The following is a 26,003-nucleotide window of genomic DNA, read 5'->3' as shown; positions in this document are numbered from 1 at the left end:
TAAGGTCTTTGCAGAAAGTATGTCAAACTATTTTAAACCTAGAATTGTTACTGTACTTTCAATAACACAGTGATTTTCTTTTGCTTACTTTTTACAGAACCACATAGGTTTTTTCCCTGAACTGCTATAAATTCAAGTGTACTTGTTTTGGTCTCTTATTTTTCTCTGGGTATCTTACCTGAGGTCTAAAGGAGGACCTTGGCTGGCTGTCAGTTGTCCACAAAGCTGCCCTCTCACTCCCCATTCTCAAAAGGACAAGGGGAAAAAATTAGGCAAAAAAGCTTATGGGTTGAGATAAAGACAGGAACAATATTCACCAATTACTGTCATGGGCAAAACAGGCTTGACTTAGGGAAATTAATTTATTTTATTGCCAATTAAAAACAGAGTAGAAGAGTAAGAAGCAAAGACAAAAGTAAAAATACCTCTTTGCCCCCACCTTTCTCCCACCTTTCTTCCTAGGCTCAACTTCGCTCCTTCATTTCCACCTTGTCCACCTCCTTTCCCCGAGCGGTGCAGAATGGGGAATGGTGGTTTCAGTTAGTTCATAATACTTTGTCTTTGCCGCTTCTTCCTCCTCATGCTCTTTCCATGCTCTAGTGTGGGTTCTCCACAGGGTCTCAGATCCTGCCAGAAAACCTACCCCTGTGTGGGCTCCACTCCACTCGAGGCTATCATTCCTGGCCTGCTCCAGCAAGGGCTTTCCACGGCCTGCAGCTTCCCCCAGGGCACATCCACCTGCTGCCCTTTGGGGTTCTCCCTTGGGTGCAGGTGGATCTCTGCTCCACCGTGGAGCTCCATGGGCTTTGGTGGCACAGCTGCTTCACCGTGGGCTGCGCCACCAGCTGCAGGGGAATCTCAGCTCTGGCACCTGGAGCACCTCCTCCCCTCCTTCCTCACCAACCTGGGTGTCTGCAGGGCTGTTTCTTTCAGGTTTTTCTCATTCCTCTCTCACAGCTGCTGCCCAGCATTTTTTACCGTTTGTTAAATACATTACCACACCACCAGCATCATTGACAAGGCTTAACTTTGTCCTTGGGTGGGTCCATTTTGGAGTCACTGGCTCTGTCTCTGTCCAGCATGGGGGCAACCCCTGGTCTCTTGTCACAGGGATGCCCCTGAAACTCCCCACTACCAAAACCTGACCACATAAACCAAATAAAAACAGTGAGATTCTGTTCAAAATATTTTGTAGGAGCTGAGGTCCTCAATGACATATTAAATACTGCTAAATCCCATAAGATCCAATATAATCTCTTCAAAGGAGGCATCCTTCTTTCTAAAACGTTTGGAAGGTTATTGTTGGGTGGTACAATAGTTTTATGCTTTAAATCATTGTAATAACAAAGCAATAAATTAGTATGTATGATATCGAGGCTTACATTGTGAAATCCTGATTTTCCTTAGAGAAACCAGTCAGCTCCATGACACAACAGGATATGACATTCAATAGTGGGGATAATAAAGCCACCAGGTAATAGTGAATACACCCCACCTTGCAATGACTAGAATTTAAATAGTCATAAGTTATTGATTAACCCAGGGTTGGGTAGGATTTAGCTGCTGTAGTAAAAGTTGACTATTCCATCTGCATGCTTGTTTTACTGAAGAGCAGAAGAGTTGTGTCTTCCATATTCAGGCTAAGCAAAAATGGGCAGTTCACATGTAAGTAGTTATTTAATTTGGATTGTCAAGAATGCAACAATTTCCTGGGTTTATTTTTGTCAATTTTCGCTTTAAATGGCATTAATACAGGTGCAAGTGAAGATTTAACCTTAAAAGTTAAAACCTCAGCTTTAAGTTTGTGTGGTACACTTGTGTGTAGCTGGTAACATTGCTTCATTGCAGTACATGAATAATGAAATTATTATAACACACAGGTCCTAAGTGTTTTAATGTTCCTTGTGGCTTAGTTAAACAGGGCAGCACACTCATTTTGATAAAAAGAAGTGATGTGTCGGATGTCATGGGAAAACAAATTTTAGTTAGTTTAGAAAATTTGTATTGGAACATTTTGAATGCTAAAATAATTCCTTAAAGAAATATGAAAACATTCCTGTCCCAAAGGCCAATACTTTGAAAATCTGGCCATTTATCACAGAACAGTAGGGACAGGAGTAATCTCAAAGTGTGGTGCTTGCAGAAGGGCCTGGTTAAAATCCAGGTGTCAGGATTTACTACATTAAATTACTATATGAATTTTGACTGAGACAATATAGGCTAACATTTGTGTGTCTGAATAATGACATTTAACCTCAAAAAAACATGATTGTCAAAAGCTTGTGTGTGATAGCAGTGAATGATTGGTCCCTCTGAAAGTTAAGTAGCTTGTGCTGAATAAGCTGAGGGGTTTTAGGTCCAATTTTAAAACCAATAGATAAAAGCAATATTTAGTCAGCAATGCATTTTCTCCTTAAATGCTGAAAACCTGTAATTTTACAGTTTATATCAATAGAAAACAGCCTAATTGCTGATACAGGCTAATGTGACATCAGTTTCTCTAAGATTTATAATACTTTGTCATGTGACTATTTTTTAATTCAAAGTCAGCAAGACCTTGAAAGATGCCAAGGATCTGATGCTTGTGGACCAGTTCTGCAGGACATTTTCTTTGGTGGACTGAGCAAGAGAACCCATACATACCATTTGCACAAAGCTTCAGTTACTAATCCAAGGAGCTTTTTGTCTCCCTGTGAATGGGTGGATGGTCCCATCTTGACACCATCTTTTTGCTGACTGGCTGTTTGGATAAGCGGTGAGAAGGGAGCAGTTTAGCAACCTACCAGTGCATAGGAAACAAGGCGAAGCCCCAGGTGCCCACGTAATCACACTTCACAGGGTTGTTGGCAGGTGTCTCCTGAGGATCCTGGCCCTGGAGAGCCTTTCAATGGACTGAATGTACACTGAATGCAGTGTAGAGCAAGCGTACTCAATTCAGGTTTAAACTAGCCAGCCAGGGTCTATCTGTGGTAGGACTGATCACAGCACTGCATCTCAGGCAGGTTCTGCAGGTATATGAGCTCCGTGCTGGACTAGGTAGCCTTGGATGTAGGTGCAGTACAACAGAGTTGTGCTGTAGGCTACGTTGGGAAGATGTGTGAGCCCATGTTGAAAGAGAATCCCATGACTCATCTGGGAATTGCACCATTCAGTTGTTACTAGGATGTTACAGGTAATCTTGGAGAACTACCTGCATCCGTGTCAGAGAACCACTTCTGGAACAGCCTGAAAATAAAATGAGTTTTCAGCTGCAGTTTGTTCTTTCTCCTAATCTCATGTTTTGCAACCGTAGGCTCATGAGTGTCTTATGCATTGTGTTTTCTAAACCTCCAGAGCAAATCTTACAAACTCACAGAGGATATACGAAAACCAGCCATAGGGACCACCAGTTTGTCAGCAGATGAGCCAGTAAGCACTTTTTTTATGAAGGATGAAAGGGGCACCTGTTGCTGTTGGATTATGGTGGCTTTGGGAGGCACTGCAATGCACAGGGGCAACTCCTCTTTTGTGGTCAATACTGGCACTACTGACTGGGTAAAAGTGGGTTGTTTCATTCCGTTGAATAACACATCTCTCCAAAATTTCATCTGCTTTGAAATTTCAGAAGTGAAATTCTTACTAATAGCTTCTGCTGCAAGAAATATAAAATTGATCATCTATATCAAATGAGATATTTTACTTGCTTAAATGGATTTAGGTTTTAAAACTTCTTTTTTTTGTAATACCACTATTAAATGAAGTTTTCATTGAAAGCTAAGCATTCTTCAGTGAAACGTTCCACTATGTGGATGTTAAAATGGAACTTTTCAGCTATGTCATTTTAAAATGGAGCTTTCATCACAATTAGCATCTTCCTGAACATGTTAATTTAAACAAAAAATCAAATTTGACTGAAAAAAATGCTTTCAGTAAAAATTTTCCAGCCAACACCAACTCTTAGAAGCTGAGTTCCCAGCTGCACCTAATGCAACATTATAGCTCGAAATCTGCACAGTTCCAAATCCTTTTTGATCTCTGAACTCAGTCTGGTTCTTTTTTTTTACAATCAAACAGTGTTTTTGATGGCACATCCCTAGAGATTTAAGTTCTCTAATTATTTTATTTATTTTCAGTCTTGCATTAAGCTTATCTATGCTTCTGCTGTCCTTAATATTAAAAGTCAATCCACCTGAAAATCTGGGTTGCTGCTCTGCTATAAGGAGGATGCTTTGGGGACGCTTTGGGGACATTTTGGGAATAGCAGCAATGGGTTTTATTATATGATTTGGAAAGTTTGGTGGATTTTTACTTATGTGAAATGGTGCAATTTTTTTTAACCTTCTGTCTCTCAAAAATACATGAAGACTCTTTATGCATTATTCTGTGATTTTAGTTAGTCTGGGGATGGTGAGTTCTTTGGTTTTAGTTTAGCCATTTTTAGAGATTCTCTGGCATACCCTTGAGTTTCATCTTCTCACTAAAGCAACCTAAACCTTCTGCCAGGGAGGGCTCTGTAATATATGAAGGGGATGGCAGGTTGTTGTGGTTTGAGAACTTTAAGGTAAAAAAGTAAGTATAACATGGAGAACATATTTGCCCGAGGAGTCCTCTTGGGCATAAGGCCACAAACATCACAGGGACTTCTCCATTACCTATGGACATAACTGCCCTTGTAGAAATGTTTTCTTAGTACAAGTATTACCACAGTGTGATTTTATTATCTCATCACGAAGCTCAACAATTGCTCTTTGTTGCTTCCCCTGGCAGACCAGTGTTCAGTGACAGTCGATACTTGTTTGGTCCCTGGCCATAAGCCCACAGTCAGCAGAAGACAGAAATAACTTCTTGTTCAGCCACTCAGCACTGGGGAAGAGCTGTGGCAGATTCTTTTCATTCCCATGGTCCCTTTGTTCAAGTTTCACTACAATCCATCTTTACTATTATGAATGATCAGATTATCACCTCCAGGTTCCACTATAATCCATCTTTGACTTAAACAACACAGCCATACGGTTTAGATAAGGTTCAACTTGCAGCCCAACAGTTCTAGCTACTTATGTCAAACAAGAACTCAGCCATTTTCAAAATAATATAAAATTTTCAACAGTTGCTATCCAGAAAATTTACTCTGCCTTTATGTTAACTATGACTACTGGCTGAAGCAATGGATCGATTACTGCTGCTTTAGGTGACTCAACTGACCTAAATGTATCTTGAAACTTCCTCCACCTCCTTCCTGTGATGTAGAAAGTTGTTAGACACAGAAATCTCCAAGTTTCATGGGCACAGTTGCTTTTTTGGACACTAAACATACATATCTGCATAGTAACAGCCCTTCATGTGTCTATGAATATACAGATGGTGTTTAGGTAATGCATATTGCAGAGGAATATTTTAGAAACAATAAAGGGCCAAGAGGAGAAGCATGTCATCTTGGGGCTTCCCTGATGGGGTGCAACATCCTTCAAGTTATTCTCCTTGTAAATAATTGAGCTTTAAAATACATGAAAGAGTCAGCATGATGTTCCCAAAGATTGTGCCCAAGTATTTCAGCCCTCTCTAGGTATACTTAAGTCATGTTAGCTTTCACGCTGGCATACACAAGAATTTACTTCAGTTTCATCAAGGTTAACCTACCAGAACTCATCACAAGTCTTAGTTAAAGTAATGAGTGTAAAATTTTTAGTAAGACATAAGAACACTTGAGCCAGGGATTTGGTATCTCAGCTGAAAAAGAGCCAAAATATGCCAGTTTCCAAGTGTTTCCCAACCAGGTATTATGGTCAATAAAATAATAGTAGACAAGTCTGCCCCAGCATAACAGAGACTTGAAATACTAGATTTGTCCAAGGTGAATAAAGCCATTTGTTTGCTTTTTTTATGGCTTCCATTTGCAAAGTAAGTATTAAAAGGAAGTGATATGAGGCATGAATCATGACTATCCATAGGCATGGTGTTTTTGAAGATTTCTAGCATCCTTTCCTGCCTTGGCTTCAGCTGCTCCACCAGGTGAGTCAGGTCCTTGTCAGCCCCATGTCCCCTCTGCCAGCCCCATGCAGGTGCTGGGTGTGCTCACACATCTCAAAGGTATCTGTATTTAAGTATCTGGCTTGAACCCTCTAGAAATAAAAGCTGCAGTTTTGAAACATTGGCATTCTCACTGCATGGTGCCCTGGTAGCTAACTCTGATTTTAAAAGTACTCCGTATTAAGGTGTTCTACCAGCTACAGAAATGTTTGGAAGCATTTAAAACTGGACAGTATAACATTCAGCCATGAGAGAACCACCCCAAACTTATTTTTTTCTCTTAATTGTGGACTTCTCTGTCATGGTGATGAGCATGAATAAATTGGATAAAAAATTAGTCATCAAGTGTTATGAGATGATATATTAACAACTACTAGAAACAGGAGGGACATTGTAGGAGAAAGATGGTTTTAATTTTGCAGTTTAACTGTCAGAGCATTACCTTCACTGTTGCCACTTGTTTGTAATAGGAAAAAGTAAATGTGATTAATTCTATTAGGATCTCATTGTCACTGTAGGTTTAGTCTCAGATATAGAAAACAGGGTTTGCACCTCTCAGTTTGGAAAGAGTCACAGAGTCCTTGCAAAGGCTGTTGAGTAATGAAGTTTAATCCATAAGACTTACATATATTGTATCATCCAGTATAGATTCATATAGAAATTGTTTTGATCTTTATGGCAAATAGACTGTCAGGAACAAGCCAGGATGTTGCTGTCATACAGCTGTTAGACATAAAACAGCTGCAAGGATTTGGGAGAGTGACAGCCTGGCCGGCAGATGGTGGATAGCATTCAGAAAGACTGATACCATTCTCTGAGCAGGCAAGGAGGCAGATGGCAATTTTCCAGTTGCATATTGTGGTTGACAAAAACGTGGTTGAGAAAAATGCTCGAACAAAAAAAAATGACAGGACAAAAATGACAGGTATGTTTTACAAACTAGGAGAAGAAGGAACCTTGTGGTCAAAAAGACACATGTTGTCTCAAGGTAGCACTTGCTAATTGATATGTCAAAAAGGTGTTTGTCAACCCTGCCTCTTTATTACCACAGCACAAGCCCTGGTGCTTTCTGATATTGCCCTGCTGCAACGCGCTGCAGCTGTTTGCTTCTGTTTGGTTTTAAATAGTGCCCATTGTCATGGTTTGAGACTCTTAAAATCCAATTTCCGAGTTTAAGCCCCCCTCCCACAACTCACCCCAGTGTGAGATGGGTTTTCCAGACACAACACAAGACTCAATATGTACGCTCTCACCTGTGTACTAAAAGCTTTCACATTTCACATAAATTCTTACCTGAATAATTGAGCCAAATTATTTGAATTTTACTGAAGAGAGAGCTTACAGAAGAACCTCTTACTCTGATGCAAGGATGATAGGAGATGGTGAGCACACCATCCACTAATGATGAGATATCCTCACTCTGAATGGCCTTTCCGAGTTAGATGACACCTGACCCTGCCTACCAGCAATTAATTTTGGTTTTTTTGCTTCTCCGCTATATTAAAGAGCTCTAATATTTGAAAGTTTTTCTTATGGGAGCACCCTCACACTGAAATGAAATGAGTTTTATCTGCTTTTCTGCCCTTTCTGGTTGGTGGTCTGGAGCTTTCTGAGCAGGCCAACCTTTTATCTCCCAGGAAAGTTTGCAGCCCCACACCAAGCTGGCTAACATGATCACGAGGCACCACAGATCAACGAGGCACCAAGGCCCTCATCCATCCCATGGCAGAGCTGGAGGCTCCTGGCAGAGGAGCGATCTTCTGCCTGCTGACTCAGAGAGCTCTCTCATCCACAGCTCTGAGATGTGTGATATGTTCCTCCAGGCTCTTTGCCATGGGTGAGGCAGATGTTGCTTGTCAGGCAGGCTGGATGCTACCACTGAACTGGCTTGTCCTCCTCTCTCTTGGTGTTGATTCTGGTCTCGACTGCATTGTTAGCTGACACAAGGGAATGCAAAGGTTTAAATAAGGTGACATTATTATTTTTATTTAAGAATAATACACCTTATCTAGTGGTAGAAGGCTGTGACTATTATAGAATCATAGAATAGTTTGAGTTGGTTGTGCTCATACCTTCTACTGTGATCCAGAAAAATTGACCCAGGTCAAAGGGGCCCAAGGTACCACTGTGATAGGGCGAAAAAAAATCTTTACGACTGGCAACATCTGTCTTAGTAACTCAGACTATTGATGAAGTACAAAGCATTAGGTTTTCAGTCCATCTATAGCATTAGATCAGAATTAAAATACAGCAGCCTACTCCCATGTTTGTTCTTGTGTTTTATTCTTAACAGACAGAAATGCTTGAAAATGAATGATGAGGTTTGGGCTGTCATTAAGAGTATAGCTTTTGGTGGGAGTTCAGAGTTTGTTCTGCTAACAGGATGTTATTCTGACAATGTGTGATGTACTAGAAGGTTTTAATCATAATATCTGAGACAACATGTCCTTTTTTCCCCCATCCATTACTGTTAGTCTAGTTAATCTTGGATTCCAGTTGCATTATAGCTCATTAAAGACTTCTGCCAGGATAAATAATTAATCTTGGATATGTGTGTGTTGATAAAAAATTAATCATGTAGGTGTTGATTTGCCAGAAGCTGTCTTCTGTGATCCTAGTGTATTAGGTACAGTTTAACTAACGAGGTGCACACCCTGGTATTGTTGTTTCTTATGCTACCAAGGTGACTACATGGTTTGGGATATTTCCTGGTAGACAGAGAAAACAAATTTTTCCTCTCCACACAGAAGAGAAAGACAGAAAATCATAGAACTGGAAGGCACCTTGAGGTGTCAGCTCACTTATCCATTGCCTACAGCAAGATCACCTCTGCCTAAACCAATCCTGACAGCTCTAGCTGTGCTAAGCTGGAAGAGAACTGGTTCATTAGCATGAGACTGGACTCCTTGAAGGTCTTTGAACTGGTGACTCAATGACTGTGTATAGTGAGAACCGAGAAATCTCAACAGGTTCCATAGCTTCCTATCTGTGATGGGTTTTCAATTGTTCTGACTTGCCTATTTGGTTTTCTGGTGTTCCTGTCCTTACCTTTGGGACATTATGGATTGTTTGGGGATTGGCTTCCTGAAGAAACAGAATGCAAGAGGATGTAGAGGAATGCAGTATGTATGTATCTGTCACCCTAGCTAAAAACACTTGAATCCACTGGATAATTTTAGATTAATTTACCAGCAGGTTGTTAATCTCAAAACTAATAGTGCCTGTTACATTTCTTGAAAATCTTAAGAGAGAGACTATATTAGAATCCCCCCTAAAAGACTGAGGCATGAGCTCAACCCTTATAAGACACCAAAGAATCCATACAGTGATAGGCCATTATGCCTGTGTCCATCACAGGAATTGGTTCAGCTGCAGTAGGTGGTAAAGGCACCAAAATGAGCCAGTCAGGAGATGTAAATCTGTAGGAAACCAGGCAGAGGGGCTGCTGGTGCTCGCCTGCTTGGTAGAGAGGAAAGCTCAGATTGTTGCACATGGAACTAGTTTATGTCATTCTTTTTAAAACCTCATTTTTCTCCAATGCATTTTTGTGAACATAATTAAATATATGTGAAGCATAAGAAAATGTCTGGAAAAACTCTGGTGTGATTGTGTAGCCCACATCCAGTATCCACTGGTGATGCTCTCAGGTATGTGAAACATCCACACCGCATTCATGGGGGCAGGCCCACAGGAGACCACTCATGTCTGATGGGCAGCAGGGAGCTTACCCTGGGACATCTCTAACAGCACCAGAGACCTATGTTTAGACAACTGAATACTGCCCAGAATTTTATTCCAGACCCCACTCAAGTGCATGAGTTAATGCTGTAAAGAGCATGGCTGGGTCAGTCTGCCCTTTCTGTGAAATTTAATTTTTATTTCTGTTAAAAAAAAAAAGAAAGAAAACAGCAGCAAAAGAGAAGCTTGAGCTTAGACATCCACTAAATAAAGCACATAAAATGGACCTGGCAAAAATAAAGAACAGGGGTAGGCACTCAACATGCCTGGATAAATCCAGCCCTTTTCAGAGCTTTGCCCAAAGCTACTTAAGCCGCATCTTGACTGTTCTGGTCAGCAGTCACATTCCCGCTGGCTCTTGCTAGTGATTTTCTTGTAAGGGTCTGCATCTGCATATATCCATGTACATTATCAGTTCTGATCTGTGTTAGAGCTGCAGTAGGTGACCAGCATCCCGAGCAGCTGCTCTTTCCATTGCTCTGAGAGTACTCCTCCATAAATCTCTGTTCCTGAGCGTGCTTTTGGCACCTGCATGAGATGATGGAACTGGAAAAATCGCTTTGATTTTTCAAGCTGCATTATCAGCTGTTTTCAGAGAGGGTACATTGTCTCTCTTTTGCAGTATGGGAAGTTACCTGGCATGTTCATGATAGCATTTCTTCTGTTCTTGTCTACTGACAGATGAGCATCTACTGCAAGGTTTGTTGTCTTTTGCTTGAGGAAGATATTAGATTTTGTTTTCAGAAATGTCTGTAATGTATTACAGTATCCCACCAATTTGAAATACTGATGCCTTGAATCCATCAGAGTTCAGTCCTGCCCTCCACTCGTCTGTCTTTCTTGGGTTTGCTGACCTTTTTGTTAAACAGTTTCTTTGTGCTCCATAAGGACTCCACATGCTAAAACATCAAAGAAAAATCTCCAAATCCTTCTCTAAGCATTTTAGACCATCTTCAACTATAAACTCATCTTACAGCTCCTTAAAGTAAAATGCAGAAAAACTACTTGATGTGCTTTACAAGTTAGAAGTGTTAGTTTTAAGTCAGCTATAATCTGTCCAGTTTAATAGAAATAAATCTATGGCAATTCTAGCCAAAGTTTCAAGGGAAAAGGATTATTGTCTAAAATATGCTTGAGTGAGGCAAAAACTATTCAGGTTAAGTTAAAACAAGCCTTGACACAGGCCATAAATACAGCCATGCTGGAAGTGAAAAGATTTCTTACCAACAGAACTCTGGTTGCACTCATCATGGCTGGGCTTCGCGAACGAAGATCTGGTTGCACTAATTAATATAGAACTATTGGAGAGAAATGAGAAGAAAATTAAATCAGTAGATGGAGCCGGACTGATTTTTGAAAGCAGGTTCTCTTACATCCTGTGTCCAGCTGCAAAGTCTGTGTTCAGACTGTCCACCTGATATTTCAGACTCCATGTCATGCTATCACCAAAATTGCTAGAACAATTTTAAGTCAGTAAACACTCAAATCTAATCTAAGATCCTAACTCTAAAACAAGAACTATACTAAAGTGATTCTGCCCATGTTTTTAAAAGAAAAATGCCTACAAGTTAGAAATGGTATTAAACATTGATTTATTTTCCCATGTATCCCTTACAGGAAAATCCACCTGTCAAAATCCACAGGGTAAGAAGTAGTACAGTTTTGAAAGAGCTCTCCCTCTCCTGCTTGGGAACAATACGTCAGTGGGGAAGGTCAAGGCCGGGACTCAGCAAGTAGTGGATATTAGCCAGGGCTTTTCAGTGACCCAGACATTGGCCCTGACAGTCACTTACCCAGAGTATCAGATTTCCTGTCTATACAGCTGATGCTAGTATTGCACACAGTACTATAAGAATGGTAACCCCCAGACACACCACTTAATATCCTTCAGTTATTTATTTGAAGACAGAGGCTTTAGCAGAGCTTACTCAGTAAATTCCTCTGGTGCTTTAAAACAAACATGTCCTGAACATCATTAAGAAACAGGCCTTCCTTCCCTTCCACATGATTTTTCCCTTGAAATGTTTCTGTATATATATCTTTATGAATCCTCATAAACCTACAATATTATTTCTGTCTCTGGTGTTACCATTTTCCTGCCTGCTTCACCTGTGCTACACACAAACACAACACCTACAATGACAGGTTGTACCCAGGAGTTAGGGACTCATCAACCTCAGGATAACTGACCAGCCATCAAGACATAAGAGAGCAAACCACTCTCTCAGTGTCCTGCCATGACATTACCAGGACCAGGTGCATCTGTGGTAGGGTTTGAGCAGTGGGAGCTGCAGTGGCAACAGCACTGGCATGATAAGGGCAATTCCCACAGCCCAGCGCTTGCTGAGGGGCAAGGCAAGGCAGTACAAACCAGCTCTTGCCTTTCAGTGTTTGTACAGGTGTTTCTGTCCAGGTTGAATGACTGAAAAGTGGGAGTAAATGCCAGATGAAGTCTCTTTCTTCTCACCAGTGCATCTCCTGCCCCAGGTCAGGAGGCAGTGAATGTGAAGCAACAGTTCTCCCCTCATATTGATGGAGTGAATCTGAGAGTATATAAATTAGAATAGCACTTGGATAATTGCAAAGTAGTCAAATGTCTACATTTGATATGTTAGCACTTTTGTGCCACAGAACTTTCCCTTTTTTTCCGATTTTTCAGCTGCTCCCTTGGTCCTTACGTTTACAAAGAAACTCTTTGCAAACAACTCTAAAATAACTTCAGAAGTGGCTGCCTAACACAGACAGCAAGATCAACCATAAGCATATTGACACTACAGAGCCAAAATAATGATATCTCCCTGGAGCCTTGTCTGCTCTAGGCTGAACAACCCCATCTCTCTCAGCCTGCTAGTACATATATTTTGTACATGATGCCACCAAAGGAGAAGCACCTACACCCTAACATCACAGAAAAGTGAGAATGCAATTAATTTTGCATACTAATCGGTGCATCTCTTTTCTAACTTTGTGTTTTTCCCTTTCCATTTTGACCAGTTTCCTGGGAAATTTGAAGACTGTTAAATAAAATCTCCCATTAGAAAATATTGATTACTTATAAGCATCTTATTTCCATGTTGTTTGAAAGGTTTAAAGAAGCTTGCGTATGAGCATACAGTAGGATACATCTTTAAAAACAACATTTGTCACAATGATGTGGGAATTAAAGTGTTAGCTTGTGCTGTAGAGATGAAGAGAAATTATTTTATTGTTGTTGTACCTTACTAATTGTTATAGTTGTAAAAATAACTTTCAGTTTCAGTGAGATGGCTGCACTACAGCAGTAAGTTGTATCCCAACTACTCACTGCATTGGAAAAGCCAGGTACCCAAATGGCCTTTAGTCTATCACAAAGGTAGATCGGTAAAGCAGTGTAGGGACTGGATTTGGGTTTTCTCCTTGAGAACTGACCCTGAGGGAGGACCCCTTTAGCCAGAGTTGTAGCTCTTTCACCAGAGCTAGAAGATGACAGCATGAAACTTTTTCAGAATGCCAATAAACAGACTTTCAGGCTGTATCTATACTTGTAAATAAAACACGTTTTCTGGCCAGATGGGTACATGGCAGACCATAGCCCACAGCCACATGGCTAAATTCTCTTTATCCCACAAGCTGAATGATGTTGTGCCTAGTGTCTTTCAGAAATTGTCTCTACCCTGTGCTATCTCCAAAGACAAGGAGGTTAATCAGCCATTTAACCTCTTCTGCTCCTCAGTAGGCCTGTGACATTTTCAGGAGGGCTTAACAGCAGACTGCCATGCCCTGGGGTATCATAACCCTTAATTAACTGTGGTGGTGCCAGTGCCTGGCAGCCCTGCCAAGCAAGTAGCCTGATCCTCATGTTGCCATTTGAATAGAAATGCCAAAGCACTTGCAGTTCCCATTTAGACCCCCTGGAGTCCATGGTCTATATATAGTTTCCCTTGATTTCCAAGCCTAGGACCTATATTTTAGTACTGTTTTAGAGTTTAGGCATTTAGGAGATCTGATTAATAATATTACAGTGGTTGAAATTGTTGCTGACCTCGTGGTCTCAGAGAATTCTACCCTTGTCTGAGAAACAGCAGAATAGAGGATATAGGAGCATTTCAACCTTTGTGATTCACAGCTTGTCAGATTAGAAGCACACAGAGTTTTCTGTTGACACTGATATGTCAGGCTGTAAACTGCAGCTATGGCTGTGGACTTTGAGTTATTTTCCCAAACAGGTTTAGCTGAAGGTAGCCACATGTCCTAATTTTCCAAAATAATAAAAATACAAATAAATAAAAATTAAAAAAACAAATAAACAAAACCCCCAACAAAAAAAACAGCTTTAGCATGTCATATATCTCCAATTATCTTGTTTGCATCAATGCATCAACAAAAGAAAGGTTTTCAGGACCACTTTTGTTCAGAGCCTGGTTCTATGTGCACCTGCCAAGACTTTTGTATTTGCCTGTTGTTAAAGTGGTACAAGCAAATAATATTTGATCTGGCATGAAGATGCCTAATATGAAGTTATTACCCTTAATTATTTGAATTAGCCAGAACTGGCAGAACAAAGTTATATAAGTTCAGCACTGTGTGTCACATGGTGACAGCTATTTGTGGATTCATTCAAGGAGCCCTAGTGACAAGTATAGCGTTTCATCAAAGCCCAGTGTGAACTTCAAGGTTTAGATGGTGTGAACAAAGATTAAGCAAAAACCAGGCCCAAACTGCTGTCATTCTAATGCAAAATTGTTTTCCATGTGTCTGTTGTGCCTCTGTCTTTCTAGTCAAGCCATAAACACCATCATCATGGTTTTGATGCAGAGCGAGATGCCAAGAAAATACACAGTGCCTGCAAAGGAGCAGGTAAGAAAGTTCTTGGGTTTTGTACAAAGGGCAGTTAATATTATAAAGAGCAAAACAACTGTTCCAATGAGTTTAAGGTAATCTTATGCTTTCTGTCACTTACTGACTCAAAGAACATTCACACCCATGAAGATAAAAGGGAAGGGAAGCCAGCTTGTTTCTCAAAGACTGGTAAGATCTAGTTTGTTAATTACTTGGCTCTAGAGAATTGGGGTAAACATACTATTTGTATATATATCCCTGTGCTAGGAACATGAAGCTGCCAAGATTGATATCACAGTTGTGAGGTCCTGCTAGTCAGGGCAGATTTAGGTCATTGTTATATGTCCTGTCCCAGGCTTTCAAGGAACCAGCAAAAAACATCACCACCTCTATCTTCACCACTGTCAGTGTGTTCATCAGAGCCCACTGCAACTCTATCAACTGAAAGGAATATACAGTTCTTTCAACCTGCACCACTGATTTTTAACAAAAAATATTGGCTCCCACCATCTTCTGAGGTAGTTTGAAGTAAGCTGCCTGACTGTGCACTAATGTGAGTGAGGAATGCACAGCGTTTCATGGCATCCTCAGGTCCATAGAGGTGACAATGTCCAGGAGAGGATAAACAGCCAGGCAGCACATGAGATCAATCAGTTATTAATTCATTCCAGGTCTTTGCAGAGTAAACATGTATTTAAGCAATTCTTCCTGGTATAGCACTGAGATTAAGAATCAGCTAGTTAAGTGCTGAATTTCAGGAACTTTTCCTGTCTTATCAATTGAGCCCCTTCAAGACAGTTCCCAGAGGACTCTCCTCCAACTGAGAGCTTAACCCCACATTGTCAGAGAGGAGTATACTTCCTTCTAAAGTTGGACCATATCTTCTGCCTCAGTTCTAAGCAGGAAGAACTGGGCAATATGTCCAACTGGCAAAAGGTGTCCAGCATGTACCTGGTGGTGATATGAGACATGAAAATGCATTAGCTGTTGCTGAATGCCAGAATAATTTGTAATTTTATCCTTTGTACTGGTTGCTACTCAGGCACCCTTGTTGGTCCCTGCTCCCAAAACACTGAGGCACAGCACAAAGTGCAGTAGGTGGGTGCAACAGATGGAAAAGCACAAGGAGAGCATGGGGCAGTGTCCACCAGCAGGATGTGCATCAGCAGACCTGGCATATGGCTTGATGCCTTTGATCTGCTATCTAAACTCTTTGCATGCTATAGGCATTTTGGCAGTGCTGGGTCATATGCCTCTCCTGATTCAAATTCTCCGTTTCAATACTTGTCTTGAAGAAATAATGCCTGAGTCAAGCTGCTGGTCCTTAAGTGGAAGTGCACCAGGACACCTGTGTTAATGCAATAGCTGCTCTATTGTGTCTTTTGGACATCCAGGTAACATGACTGTCTCTTTAGCCACAGAATGCCTTCCAGAAGCTCTGTTCAGTTCAAACATCTGTTTATATGGCTGAGGGCAAGGAAAGTACAAGAATAAGGTCATTGCCTTTAGTAAGCTTCTTCCACCAACTGCATAAGTTACAGCTCAAAGCTGACTGAGGGCTTTTCTCCTGGAGGGGTGCTGCATGTTCAGTTCCCCTGTGTGATGGGCACCACATCAGCTGCATCTCTCTGGGCATCCCGTGCGTTGCACTCTTTTTGCCAAGCAAAGCAGCTTCAGCAGACTCAGACCATCAAGGCTGGTTCTGGCTCCTCTTCCTGACTCCATTTAACAAAAACTGATTTTGTACAGGCTGTACATCCAGGCTGTGGGTTAATGAAGCTGATTCAAAGACATCCTCATCTACCCCAGCCTCTCACCCCACACCCCTCCTTCTGTTGGGCCAGTACAACAGTTCACACACTTAAACTGGATCTGATGACTGATTCCTTAGGACTACTCAAACAAGTATTGTCACCAAAAACATGTATGCCTATGGGCACTGGCATAACCCTGATTTTAGGAGCACTGTCTGACCTTCTCAAACTGAAGACTCAATTTCCCTGATAAAATATGAACAGCATGAGATGGTGAATTTTTATTTTATGGTCTGAACGTTGTATCTGACTAAGTTAAATTTATCCTCAAAAGAATGTTAGATGTTACAAATCCTAAGGGTGGAGCCAGTGGGGATATATGTACAGCAATTTCTTTTCTCTTTAGAGATCATATTTTCTTTCTTCTGCATTAGATTCCTGATAGAATAATTCCTATGCACAACTTCTTTTTCAGGAACTGATGAAAAGAAAATTATTGAAGTCTTGTCAAGTCGAACATCGGAGCAGAGACAACAAATAAAACAGAAGTACAAGGCTCTGTATAGCAAGGTATTTTGAAATAAATGGCCTCTCTGCTTCAAACCTCATGCCTCTAGTAATACATGGTATAGGCCTCTGCTTTTGAAAATACCAAGGGCACAGCAGATTTAAGGAGGACACCAGTTAGTTTCTGATTCAGCAATTTATTTATCTCCTAAAATACTGATTATATTTCTAATTTTATGCCTCAGTCTTCTTGAAATCAGCCTTAACCAGATTAGAGCATTTTAATCAAAGTTGGGAGAGCTATAAAATAATTCATAGCTGAAATACAAAATATTTCAGCTTGTGCTCATCTTCAGCACATTCAGAAAAAAAGTTAATGTAAAAGGGAAATTTTAAGTCAGAGTCCCACTGAGACCAGATGCAAATTCAAAGAAACTATTTGATCTTGTACAATTATATTTTATTCCAGTCTTGAAGTAAAACATGTTGCAAAACTAAGAAGTCTCATTAGGTACTTGAATTCTGCGGGAGGAAGTATAGACTGCCTTAATGATTTTGCGTGCAAGAAAATTAAACCTTCCATAATATTATTTCAGGAAACAGCTGAATCCTGCAGAGCTCATTATTAAATTGGTATTTTCCTAAGGTCTGCTTGCTCATTAGTCATTAATCAGTGTCAATAAGACAGTCAGCACTGAATCTGAAAGCCTTCTATATGTAAAATTTACAGCAAGCATGATATAGATTTTCATTCCATAACTACTATGGATTTAGTTCTATAATGAGGATTAATAAAAGTAAGCATCAGAAATGAGCAAATGTCTTGAGACTTCCCAGTTACATCAACACTTATCAACCCTTCTCCCTTGCCTGGGCATCGTGAATCTCTCAGGAAGGAGACACAAGTTGTACCATTTCACTCTCCTGATTCTCCAGGAACTTGCAGGGTTCATGGTGCCTGCATTGATGGCAGCCTCTGACTTGAACACATGCGTTCACTTGGGGTTGTGTAAGAGGGAATTTAATAACTTCTCGTTCATTATTCTGAACTTGTCAAGTGCTTCCCATACTACAGGAAATGTTAACTGCAGATACATTGTCAGCAGGCATCCTCAGCTTACACATTGGCTAGTTCTTTTCCGAGGTCTCTAAATTTTGAATTAAGTAGATCATATCCAAGAAGGTTGATTTTTTTTTTTTTTTTTGAATGGGAAAAAATGCTGATTGCTTGGCACCAAAGCACTTTGCAAAAATTTGTTGCTTTTTCCAATAAGTTAGTTTTAACCAAAAGGTTCCTAAGTTTGATCCCTTCTGTGGCAGCTCTTTCCAAGCAGGAAGCTTCTGTGTTTTGCTTCAGTGTAAACTTCTGCTAAGCTTTTAAGAACACTAGTTTGCATTTGTTTAAACAAATAAGAGTAAAAACTGGACTGATATTGACTGGTATTTGAAGATGGGACAATCATTTCATTCAATCTGAAACCAAAACTTTTAGGGAACTTATTTTGCAAAAAAAAAAAAAGTGCGTATTTTAAGGCCTTGTTTTAATGTTTTTGTCCCTTTGCGGTACAGAAGAAGCTTTTAAATCATTAAATTCCCCCAAACAAATAAAGAAACCCTCTAATCCCACCTCAGCTTTTGCACTAACCCTCCTGACTGTCCCTGCAGGAGATGGAAGAGGCCCTGAAGGGAGACCTGAGTGGGAATTTTGAAAAGGCTGTGCTGGCTTTGCTGGACCTGCCCTGCGAGTACGAGGCCCGAGAGCTCCGGAAGGCGATGAAGGGCGCTGGGACGGATGAGTCACTGCTGATTGAGATTCTCTGCACACGAAACAACAAGGTTGGGACACCGTGTGTCACCTTCCTTAGGTAGCAGGGCAAAGAGCTCGCCAAGAGCATCCACCTGGGAGGAGAAGGAGGGATCAGCCCAACTTCCACGGATAAAGTGCCTCTTGTCAATGGATGCAGTAATAAGATTGCCACACTAGAGCCAAAATTCCTGCAGGAGTTAAGAGCAATATAATTTAAATTTCTTCCTTGGTCCTGCTCCTATCTCCCGTGGGTGGCACGGAGGCAACACTGATGAGAGAAAAATCCCTGGATATGTGTGAAAGGCAGCTTTGGCACTGCTCCAGTGGTTCAGAGGTATAGGAATGAAATCCTACTGAAAAAGCCCTTTAGCACTCACCTAGATGCAGGGGAAAGCAGAGGAACACCTGCATGAGTCAGGTATCCCTCAAAGTGCTGTCCTGAACCAGGGAACCTATGGCTTCTCTCATCCCCATGGTTGCTACACCTCACACAATATGGGCATGGTAGTGATTTGCTGGTGTTTTGTTTGCTTATTTATTAGTAAATTAAATTTTTTTATATTTCTTTTTCTTTTTTTTTTTAATTTGCCCAGGAAATTGTAAACATAAAAGAGGCCTACAAACGGCGTAAGTAGTTTTATCTTTCAAATATCTTCATTTAAAGTTTTTATTGCTGGGTGAGCCCTCATAGATTTATTTTTTTTCTTCCCAGTGTTTGATAGGGATCTAGAGTCTGACGTTAAAAGTGACACAAGTGGCTCCCTACGGAAGATATTAGTCATGGTGCTAGAGGTAAGGCTGGGGGCTTTCCTCTTATGCGGCTACCTGACAGAGATATTTCCTTTTTTTGATCCTGTCTTCCCTAAGTAATCATAATAAGTATTAGCTGGTATTTATAATAGTGTAGTTATGATGCGTAGTATAATAATGAGGTTATTACAATAAACAGAAGGCATTCTTCATTATAAGAGCCTTTTATATCTAGAGCTTTTTAATATATAGCCAGAAGTTATAAAGCCAGAAGAAATTGTATAAATTTTGATACTTTGAAAATAACAGTATTGTTTTATTATTATTTATAGCAGAGTAATGGCTAGAATACTCATTTGAGGTCATGGCCCCATTATGCTGATTTTTTCCCCAAACCAGCAAAATCTTATTTCCATCTCAGATAAGTATTTTAGAATTCAGATAGATATAGAACAAGTAAGATAGAGATTGCTGTTACGTTAGTTTTCCATTCACCAAAAAAGCATATTTTCCATTAGAACACACTTTATTTTAAAGCCGTTTCATGAAACAAAGCAAAAAAACCAGTATCTTCATAAACACACACTATAACTAAGAAAAATAGGATCACACTTAGAAAGGCAATGTGGTAGCCAGTCAGATCTGACAGCCCTGGGAAATGAAAAGACTGGATAAATATAAGAAGCTTTAAAGATGTAACAGTCACATCACTAAATACATGACAGTTAAGATTCTCATTCTGGAAAGTATTGATACAGCTCTTTTCAATCTCCTGGAGTATATTTTCAGGAGTGGCAAATACATATTATTCATATATTCTTTTTCATAAACCAGTCCTTCATATTTTCTCCCAGGCTTTACAGTACTGGTGAACACTTAGGGTATATAGGTTAGTCAGGAAAACATTTTGCAGTTATTAGGGCACATCCAGCACTGTGAAAACCGTCTGCACTTCACTGCAAGTGCTGGGAACCTTCCAGCTCCAGAGGCATCAGCGTTTGCAATCTCATTAGGGCCCAAGCACAGCAAATAAAACTAGGAGATAAACCCTATCACATAGGCAACAAAAAGTCAGCAAAACCGGGGGCTGTGGTGAACACGAACGGATGGTTCAAAGCAGCAGCACCGAGTCCCACCGTGCCCATCACCAGGCACTTGTCAGCAGATGGCAGCAAAACTATAACCAAAGTATTCGTGAGGCCCACAAGCCGACCATCTTCCCTTCCACTAAGATATGTAACCAGCACTTGTTTGGTTTTTTTCTGTAGTCATCTCTTTTTCTCTAGGCAACCCGAGATGAGACCGAACAGGTCAATGCAGAGCTCGCTGAGCAAGATGCCTCAGATCTGTATAAAGTAAGTGCACTTGGGGAAAAATCCCCATTTGCCCCATGCTGTGCAGCAAGGGTTGCCTCAGGATGACTAAACACACCAAGCATGGGAGCAATGACAGTGTAAGGACATGAGAAAGGGGGGCTCAGGCTGGAGCTTGGATCAAGGGCTCTGGCTGACTTCTTGTCTCTACTGTGAATAAACAAGTGCTTCAAAAAAATAACATATGATTTTGAAGGCAGGAGAAGGCCGTTGGGGGACAGAGGAGCTGGCTTTCAATGTGGTCCTAGCAAAGAGGAGCTATAGTCAACTGAGAGCTACTTTTCAAGCCTATGAAAAGGTGAGTTATTATCTTCTGCAATGTGGGTTGCATAGGGCCTGACATGTAGGTGCAGACCCTAAAAGGACATTTAATGATCTGAAGGGTCTTTTTCAACCTAAATAATTCTGTGTAGAGTGGACAATCCATTCTTTGTCATTTTATAACTTCTTGAATGCTTTAAGAATTTTGGAAAACATTTTTATACAACTGTATCCTGAGTTTACAGAAATAATGGATAAAAGCTGAATCTTTTGCCACTGAAGAACCTATTCCCCTTCATAATCTACACAACATCCAGCCAAATAAATGTCACAATGTTGTTTCCTTCCCACAGCTGCATGGCAGTGGGTATCCCTATTCCTACAGCAAAGGGACAGGTTCACAAACTGCTGCCCTGAAGCAAGGTTTTGCTTTTCTGGTCTTTTCCTCTCCTTCTCCTAAGCAGAACCTGTCAAGGTCTCTCCTCCTGACCCCCACACTTCACACCTCATATTGGTTGGGCAGAAGCACAGCAGAAGCTTCCTCTCTGCCCACGCTGGGCAGACAGCCTGTGCAGGTGCTTTGCTGTGCTTTCCTCTGTCTCCGAACATAAGGCAAAATAGGCAGCAGGATCCTGGCTGTTTGGTACTTCTCCTGATGTCAACCACCAAGGCATTTTACACATGCTTGGGCCTGGACCTCCACTGAGATATCTTGCCTGGAAATTACCTCAGAAAGAAAAAGCTGTGGGAGATCCAAGGTCCTTCTCCTGGCAGCGAGATGGAAGCTCAGCAGTGATGTTTATTCTTAGGAAAGAGTCCCCCTCCAGCCTCTGGCTCACAGTCCTGAACTTCCCTGGGATGACTCAGAGTTCATCAGAAAACTGTAACCCTGGGCACTGAAGATGAAAAAAGCTCCAGTCAAGGCCATATTTCAGTGTCAGCATAATAAGGAACCAATAGTTGGGAAAATGTTTGCAGTTTAATCCAAGTTTTGGTTTGTTGCTGGCAGGAGAACAAACCCAGTCACAAACTAATACTCTCTCCCTCAGAGTGGCCCAAACCCTGAGGATTCATTTAAATGCTCCAATAGCCAAGCTACCTTGGCTTTTTGATTCCTAAAGCCAAGCAGATTGGGTTGCCCAAACCAATTCACCACATCCTGCCTGGCTGTACTCGAAGTAGAAGTGGGCCAAGATTAGAGTAATGCAAAAATCGGTCCTCCTCTGCAGTTGGAGAGATAAATAGGGCAAGATCTAAACCAGGTTGGTTGCCTGCAAAACTTTAACCTAAATCCTCAGAAGGTGTCCTTACTGTCTTGTATGCATGGTGTCCCAGCTCTGACCTAAAAGTTCAATGGAGTCTTGAATCATGCAGGGCCATCCTGATAAGCAAAACAGAGAAAAGTAAAAGACTTTGAGGTTCCTGAAGTTCATAAATGTCAGGATAAACTCTGTTTTGAAGTGGTAGTCTGCTTTTCCCCTTTCCTAAAGAATAATACAAAAACTTGGGGACAACTGCAGTGCTTGTAAACTTTCCCTGGGAAGCCAAAGACAATAAGTAACAAAACTTCATAGAGCTGGTAAAGCTCCAAAAATTATCTTATTTGTGTGGGAGCCATCCAGAGCCTTTGACAGAGTGGCTACACAAAGCTCAAACAGTTTCTCCTGACCGGGGGTCACTCAAGAAGAAGCTGCAGTTTCTTTGTCCTAGAAGCTGCCAGAGACATGCGACTGATGTAGGTTATCCATCTCTTAACCGCTGTGCCTTGCCTGGCTGCATAGACCCTCTCTTGGTGCCAGTGGCTCTGTGAGCACTTACACCAGAGAAGAACTTCATTTGCCCTTGAATTACTCCCCTGGAAAGACTGTAAAGGATCTGAATTGGCCTTTTTCCATTGGATCCCAAATCTGATGCTGGTTTTATGGCAGTGGGATGACATGTACAGACAGCAGCTCTTATGGCTCCTTTTTGTTTTCCTTGTAGGTGTGTGGGAAGGACATAGAGGAATCCATTAAAAGTGAAACGTCTGGAGACTTGGAGAAGGCTTATCTGACTCTTGGTAAAAAAAAAAACAAAAAAAAACAACAGTTTCAAGACCTTTCTTTTCTAGTTCTTGCAATGACCTGACATTGCTTGTTGGGGGTCTGAGTACAGCTTGGCAACAGCCATTGAGATAGCCCTAAACTGAGCTGATATATCTGCCAGGAAAAAAAGAGGCAGTTTTCAATAGTGATTTGGACTCCTTGGTTTCAGAAATAAACCAACCAGCCACAGCTAAATTATTTGCCCTCTAACAGGGAACAGCCACCTCCAAGCTGCCCCTGAGACCTGGGCTGCTGATAATTTCCAGCAGATTCCTGGGCATTGTAGAAGAGTGCTGACCAGCCACAGAAATGTACAGGGTCCTCAACAGCAATTTAGTACTAGGGTTGACTGTGACTGATATTTAAGCCTGTGCCCTGTCTCTGGTTGACTTACTGGTTTTGCTGTTATCCGTCTGGATCTAGGATTTCCCGGATCTTCTCCCTGTGATCTACAGAGTAAGCAGCTACCCCAAGAATAGATGGGCAAGAGGAACATCAGAGGGGAAAATGCTCGTTCTCATTTATGTCATTTTCACTGTGGAATGGCAGAGTATTCAGTGCTGATCTCCCTGTGTAACACATTTTCCCTGTGGAAAAATTGTATGTCCCCATTCCAACTCCAAGATTTCTCCTTGCATACTGATAGAGGACCAGTCTCAGAACTAAAGCCCTGCCAGCTCATATGTCTGAGCATAAACCCTAGAGAGTTTCCTTTATTTCTTCCTTATTTATTTACTGCTGCTTGAAGATGTATCACAAACTATAAATATACAAGTATAATGAGGCCTCTTACTGTTTTCTCTAGTCAGCTGTGCCAAAGACTGCCCAGGTTACTTTGCCACACTTCTGCACAAGTCAATGAAAGGAGCTGGGACTGATGAAGAGACCTTGATTCGCATCCTTGTGACCAGGTCTGAGGTAGGGTATCCTGCATCCTGTAGTGCCTCACATCAGTTCTGGGAGAAATACAAATGTAGAGGGTATGGAGTGAGTCCTGATAGATCATGTGCTCAGTAAACCCTTTTCAGCCCAATGACATCAGCGGTCACACTCTGCTTCTGTACCCAGGCGACTCTAGTTTTGATATTAAATCTATTTCTGTTTTCAAAAGAACTAAACCAGGAAGCATGCAGGCAATTTCAAGTGGAGTCAACTGTACCTGGTTAAAACTAACCCATGGGGAGGTCTGGCCCCAACAGAATGTATAAAAGTAAATTCCTAGTTAAGTAATGATGAAGCAGCAGTTCCCAAACTGAGAATTGCTTATAAACATATGCTGCCAATTTCTCTGATTCCAGCTGGGAAAAACAGATGGGGAGGAGGGAAGAAAAATAAAAAGCCAAAAGAGGTAACTGTCATTTTAAAAAGCACAAAACTTCACAAGACATTTGAAATCTTAAGCACAATCTTTAAGTCTTCCTTGTAAACTCTGTAGGTTGTAACTTCAGGTCTGTTTCAGTCGACATAGAGGAGGAGCCTTTCAAAGGGACAGGGAGAGCATATTTCCCAATGATCCACGCTGTGAGAAATTAGGCTCCAGGGTATTCTCTCTGTTAAGACACAGCCCAATCATGATAACATTTTAAACCTGCAGTGACAGAGATCAGATCTCTGCCCTAGGTGCCTTTTCACAGGAAATCTCAAGATAAGGAGTTTTCTTCTCCCTCCCCACCCCCACCCCCCCAGTAGTAACTAGAAAATTACTAAAACCCTCTTTTAGCCATACTCCTGGAAGACCCTCTTTCCCTGCTTGCCGCCATGGAATGGCCTCAGGAGTTCACAGCAACCTGTGTGTGTTTTCCCGGTACCAACACTGTGCCAGCACCTCTGGGCAGAGATTCCCCAGTCACCTGGCATGGCTTTCCACACAGGCCCTCTTCTCAGTTAGCATCCCTTCACCACACCATCTGATGTGAGCTTACCTCAAATCTGAATGTTAAGCTGAAAGTCCTCCAAGATTTTTAGACCTCCTGCTTTCTCCTCTCCTCCCCCCACCAGGTGTGGTGGACCTTGGTTCAGACCCCCGGGGTCCTGGTAGGAGCAGGGCATATTACTCAAAGCATGCATTTCTCTTCTGAAGAAGCTCTTCTTGTCTCCTCAGAGCGACCTGCCAGCAATAAAGGAGAAGTTCCAGCAAATGTACAAGAAGCCATTAGCTGAAGCTGTCCGATCTGATACCTCTGGGGACTTCAGAAAGCTGCTCCTGGCAATTTTGCACTAAAAAGCCACCAAGAATGAAGAGGCATGCTGAGCAGCCACCTCTTGATTAGTTTCCAAAATAGCATCCAAAATATGTGGCATTAGCACAAAAAAAAAATCCAATTTATTTTCTTTCCAACTGGGAAATGTGTTGCCAAGTAATGTTGGACGTGAGGTTTATGTTATGGCTATCTTGCCAAATGTCCTTAAGCAATAAAGACATGTTTAAAAAAATGGATCTAAATTGACCTCTTTGTGTTTGCATATGTGGAGGAATCTTCTGTCATTGTTTCTTCTGGGTAGATTTTCAATCTTTCTCTCATTCTGAATATTATCCCTATTCTCTCCTCGATTCAATGGATGGCATGTCATGCTGTTACAGTCCTGCCAAGAGAAAATGGATAGTAATTTCTTCTCAGCTCATTATCACAGCTCTTTAAACAACCTGAAGGCTGTGAATTAAGGATTTAAGTCAGGACCTGATTAAAATCCTGCTGTCAACAGGGAAGGCCAGAGTGATTTCCCTGGCTGTGAGTTGCCCTTTCAGCATAGTCACCTCCTAAGTTTTTCCATGAAGGAGATAAGGACTTGCAGTCCCCATCAGCACCACCTCCTGGGATATGGTGCAGAACAGCAGGGAAACAGATAGGGCTTTCATGAGGTAGATCTGTCAGGCAGGCAAATACTGTTCCCAAAACAGCAGACA

General features: G+C 41.3%; 1 protein-coding gene across 1 annotated transcript; it reads left to right on the top strand.

The window, feature by feature from the left end:
- The first annotated feature begins 1,553 nt into the window (after positions 1-1,553).
- ANXA13 (annexin A13) lies at positions 1,554-25,523 on the top strand. Its single transcript, XM_017826404.1, has 11 exons — positions 1,554-1,665; positions 14,502-14,580; positions 16,792-16,886; positions 18,489-18,659; positions 19,224-19,257; positions 19,343-19,422; positions 20,667-20,735; positions 20,950-21,051; positions 22,998-23,073; positions 23,904-24,016; positions 25,200-25,523. Exons 1-11 carry the CDS (start codon positions 1,651-1,653, stop codon positions 25,317-25,319), a joined length of 954 nt encoding a protein of 317 aa, XP_017681893.1. The 5' UTR covers positions 1,554-1,650; the 3' UTR covers positions 25,320-25,523.
- Positions 25,524-26,003: the final 480 nt, after the last annotated feature.

Source organism: Lepidothrix coronata, unplaced genomic scaffold (genome assembly GCF_001604755.1).
Source record: "Lepidothrix coronata isolate B3197 unplaced genomic scaffold, Lepidothrix_coronata-1.0 Scaffold126, whole genome shotgun sequence".
NCBI classification, from domain to species: domain Eukaryota; kingdom Metazoa; phylum Chordata; class Aves; order Passeriformes; family Pipridae; genus Lepidothrix; species Lepidothrix coronata.
This window is presented reverse-complemented; position numbering and strand designations above follow the sequence as displayed.

Bases quoted from the DNA above. Each gene is read 5' to 3' on its own strand.
- ANXA13 (XM_017826404.1), top strand. The intron at 16,887-18,488 runs GTATTTTGAAAT...CTGTCCCTGCAG, and splicing joins ACAAGGCTCTGTATAGCAAG to GAGATGGAAGAGGCCCTGAA. The intron at 20,736-20,949 runs GTAAGTGCACTT...ATGATTTTGAAG, and splicing joins ATGCCTCAGATCTGTATAAA to GCAGGAGAAGGCCGTTGGGG.